General features: G+C 39.2%; 1 protein-coding gene across 1 annotated transcript; it reads right to left on the reverse strand.

The window, feature by feature from the left end:
- Positions 1 to 690: 690 nt before the first annotated feature.
- On the reverse strand, positions 691 to 2,233 carry MTRNR2L1 (MT-RNR2 like 1). The gene has a single exon (XM_031935420.1). It carries the CDS (start codon positions 1,286 to 1,288, stop codon positions 1,214 to 1,216), a length of 75 nt encoding a protein of 24 aa, XP_031791280.1. The 5' UTR covers positions 1,289 to 2,233; the 3' UTR covers positions 691 to 1,213.
- Positions 2,234 to 3,404: the final 1,171 nt, after the last annotated feature.

Below are 3,404 nucleotides of genomic sequence, written 5' to 3' on the forward strand. Positions count from 1 at the left end.
CAAGGGAGTGATCAAAAGTAGTTTCTAAAAGCATCTCACTTCCAAGGAGAGTTCAGGATAAGAAAGTATCCAAGGAATTGTTCATATTCATAACTTGGTGGAATGTGACAGCAGAAATTGAAGGGGCTCCCAAGAAGATTCCATGGGCTTAACAGATAATCATTCCACCTGTCTTGCACTGTTAACTTAACATAGTAACATGCTTTAACATGTCATAGAATTCAATGTCAAATGCTTGGTTTAGGTCCTAATTTTCAATACTGTAAAATAGAATAGATGGCTAAGTTGGATGTGGCTAGAATAAATAAAAGGCCTACATTGAAGTTAATTAGGGAGTTGGGTATGGGGAGGGGTGCTCACAGGAGAAGGGCAATGGAGAGAGCTAAGGTTGGGGCGGTAATGTAGTGGGTGATGGTCAATGTTGAGGCTTTTAAGGGTTCTTTGGTGAAGAGTTTTATTGCGTCGGTGAAGGTTTGCGATAGTCTATAGGGGCCTACAATGTTAGGTCCTTTGCGCAATTGTATGTAGCCTAGAGTTTTTCATTCAATGAGTGTAAAAAATGCTATGGCAGCTAGTACGGGTATGATAAGAAGTAGGAGTTTGGTTATAGGCATGCTGTTATGAAGAGGAGTTGAACCTCTGGTTGCAAAGTTTTAAGTTTTGTGCAATTACTGGGCTCTGCCATCTTAACAAACCCTGCTCTTGGGCAGGGTGTGTGATATTATATTAGATTGAGAATATATCATCTATAGGGAGAGGGCACTTTGTGAAGTAGGCCCTATTTTTCTTATTCTTTCATACTGGGTGACATATAAAATAGATAGAAACTGACCTGGATTGTTCCAGTCTGAACTCAGATCATGTAGGACTTTAATCATTGAACAGACAAACCCTTGATAGTGGCTGCACCATTAGGATGTCCTGATCCAACATCGAGGTCGTAAACCCTATTGCCGATATGGACTCTAGAATAGGATCGTGCTGTTATCTAGGGTAACTTGTTCTGTTGGTCAAGTTATTGGGTCAATTGTGCATGGTAATTCACTTTAACTGGTGTAGTCTTAGCATAGGTTGTTCGGAGGTTGGGTTATGCTCCGAGGTCACCCCAACCAAAATTTTTAATGCAGATGCAGTAATTTAAAGCCTGTGGGTTTATATAGTTTTGTTTGCATTAATAAATTAAAGCTCCATAGGGTCTTCTCGTCTTATTATATTATGTCCGCCTCTTCACGGGCAGGTCAATTTCACTGGTTAAAAGTAAGAGACAGTTAAACCCTCGTGGTGCCATTCATACAAGTCCCTATTTAAGGAACAAGTGATTATGCTACCTTTGCACAGTCAGGGTATTGCGACCACTAAACATATGTCACTGGGCAGCCAGTGCCTCTAATACTGGTAATGCTGGAGGTGATGTTTTTGGTAAACAGGCGGGGTTAGATTTGCCGAGTTCCTTTTACTTTTTTTTTAACCTTTCCTTAAGAGCATGCCTGTGTTGAGTTAACAGTACGAGTAGTAATGGTTATTAGTTATTTATTAATATTAGGCTGTTAATTGTCAGTGAAGTATTCTGGTCTGATGTAGGCTTGGGAAGTGGAGAAAATTATTCATATTACTTATACTAACATTATTGCTTCTATAAAATAATAGATTGGTCCAATGTGATGTGAGGAGTTCAGTGATGTAATTGGGATTTTAGGTGTTCAGGTGTTGAGCTTGAATGCTTTCTTAATTGATGGCTGCTTTTAGGCCAACTATGGAACCTGGGTTTTCTTACTCTCTATATAAGGTTTTTTCCTAGTGTCTAAAGAGCTGTCCCTCTTTAGACTAACAGTTAAATTTACAAGGGGATTAAGTGGTTCTGTAGGTAAATTTAAAGTTGAACTAAGATTCTATCTTGGACAACCAGCTATCACCAGGCTTGGTAGGCTTGTCACCGCGACCCATAAATCTTCCCACTATTTTGCTACATAGATGGGTGTGCTCTTTTAGCTGTTTTGGGGTAGCTCATCTGGTTTTGGGGGTCTTGGCTTTGGTTCTCTTTGTGAAGTTATTTCTAGTTAATTCATTATGCAGAAGGTATAGGGGTATGTCCTTGCTATTTTATGCTTGGTTAATTTTTTCATCTTTCCTTTATGGTACTTTATCTATTGCACTGGGGTAAAATTTCTATCGCCTATACTTTTGATTGGGTAAATTATTTAGTTGAGGTTCTTTGATAATAATATTGGTTAGGTTTGGGGCTACAATTGGCTCAAGGTAATCAAATTATATTGAAATCTTCTGGGTGTAAGCTGGGTGCTTTGTGTTAAGCTATACCTTGATCCATCCAAGTGCACTTTCCAGTACACTTACCATGTTACGACTTATCTCCTCTATATAAATATGAAGGGAATTTAGTTAAGTTAATCTTTAAATATACTTGAGGAGGGTGACAGGCAGTGTGTGTGTGCTTTATGGCCTTATTCAATTAAGCACTCTATTCTTAATTTACTGCTAAATCCTCCTTTTGCCCTTAGATTTCATAAGGGCTATCGTGAAATTTTCTGGGGTAGAAAATGTAGCCCATTTCTTACCATCTCATGGGCTACACCTTGACCTAACTTTTTTATGTGCGTATTTGTGCTTACTTTGTGGCCTTTACTAGGGTTTGCTGAAGATGGTGGTATATAGGCTGAGCAAGAGGTGGTGAGGTGGATTGGGGTTTATCAGCTATAGAACAGGCTCCTCTAGAGGGATGTGAAGCACTGCCAGTCCTTTGAGTTTTAAGCAATTGCTAGTAGTATTCTGGCGAGTAGTTTTGTTACTTTACCAACTGAAGTTTAGGACTAAGCATAGCGGGGTATCTAATCCCAGTTTGGATCTTAGCTATTGTGTGTTCAGAGATATTAAAGCCACTTTCATAGTTCATTTTATATCAGCTAGGATTTTTTACAATTGAGATGAAATTTAACTTTATTGAGAGTAATTCTAAAACACTCTTTACGCTGGTCTCTATTAGCTCAAGTTAATCATATGGCTGCGGTGGCTGGCACGAAATTAACCTACCCTAAGTGTTAGCATAGCTTAAATTTTTGTTTATTGCTAAAGGTTTATCACTGCTGTTTCCCGTGGGGATGTGGCTGAGCGAAGTGTTTTGAGCTGCATTAATGCGTGCTTGATACTTACTCCTTTTGATCATAGCGATTTAGAGGGTGATTTCACTGGAGTGGGGATACTTGCATGTGTAATCTTACTAGAGTTAATAGAAAGGCTAGGACCAAACGTGTCTGTTTATGGGGCAGTGTAGGTCCATCTAGACATTTTCAGTGTCTTGCTTTAGATGATTAAGCTACATAAACGGGGCCAGATTGGGTTTTAGAGGGCATGTGTGCACGTAGTTGTGAAGTACTGTCTTTGGGGTTGTG

The sequence above is a fragment of the Piliocolobus tephrosceles genome, chromosome 4 (genome assembly GCF_002776525.5).
Source record: "Piliocolobus tephrosceles isolate RC106 chromosome 4, ASM277652v3, whole genome shotgun sequence".
Classification (NCBI taxonomy): domain Eukaryota; kingdom Metazoa; phylum Chordata; class Mammalia; order Primates; family Cercopithecidae; genus Piliocolobus; species Piliocolobus tephrosceles.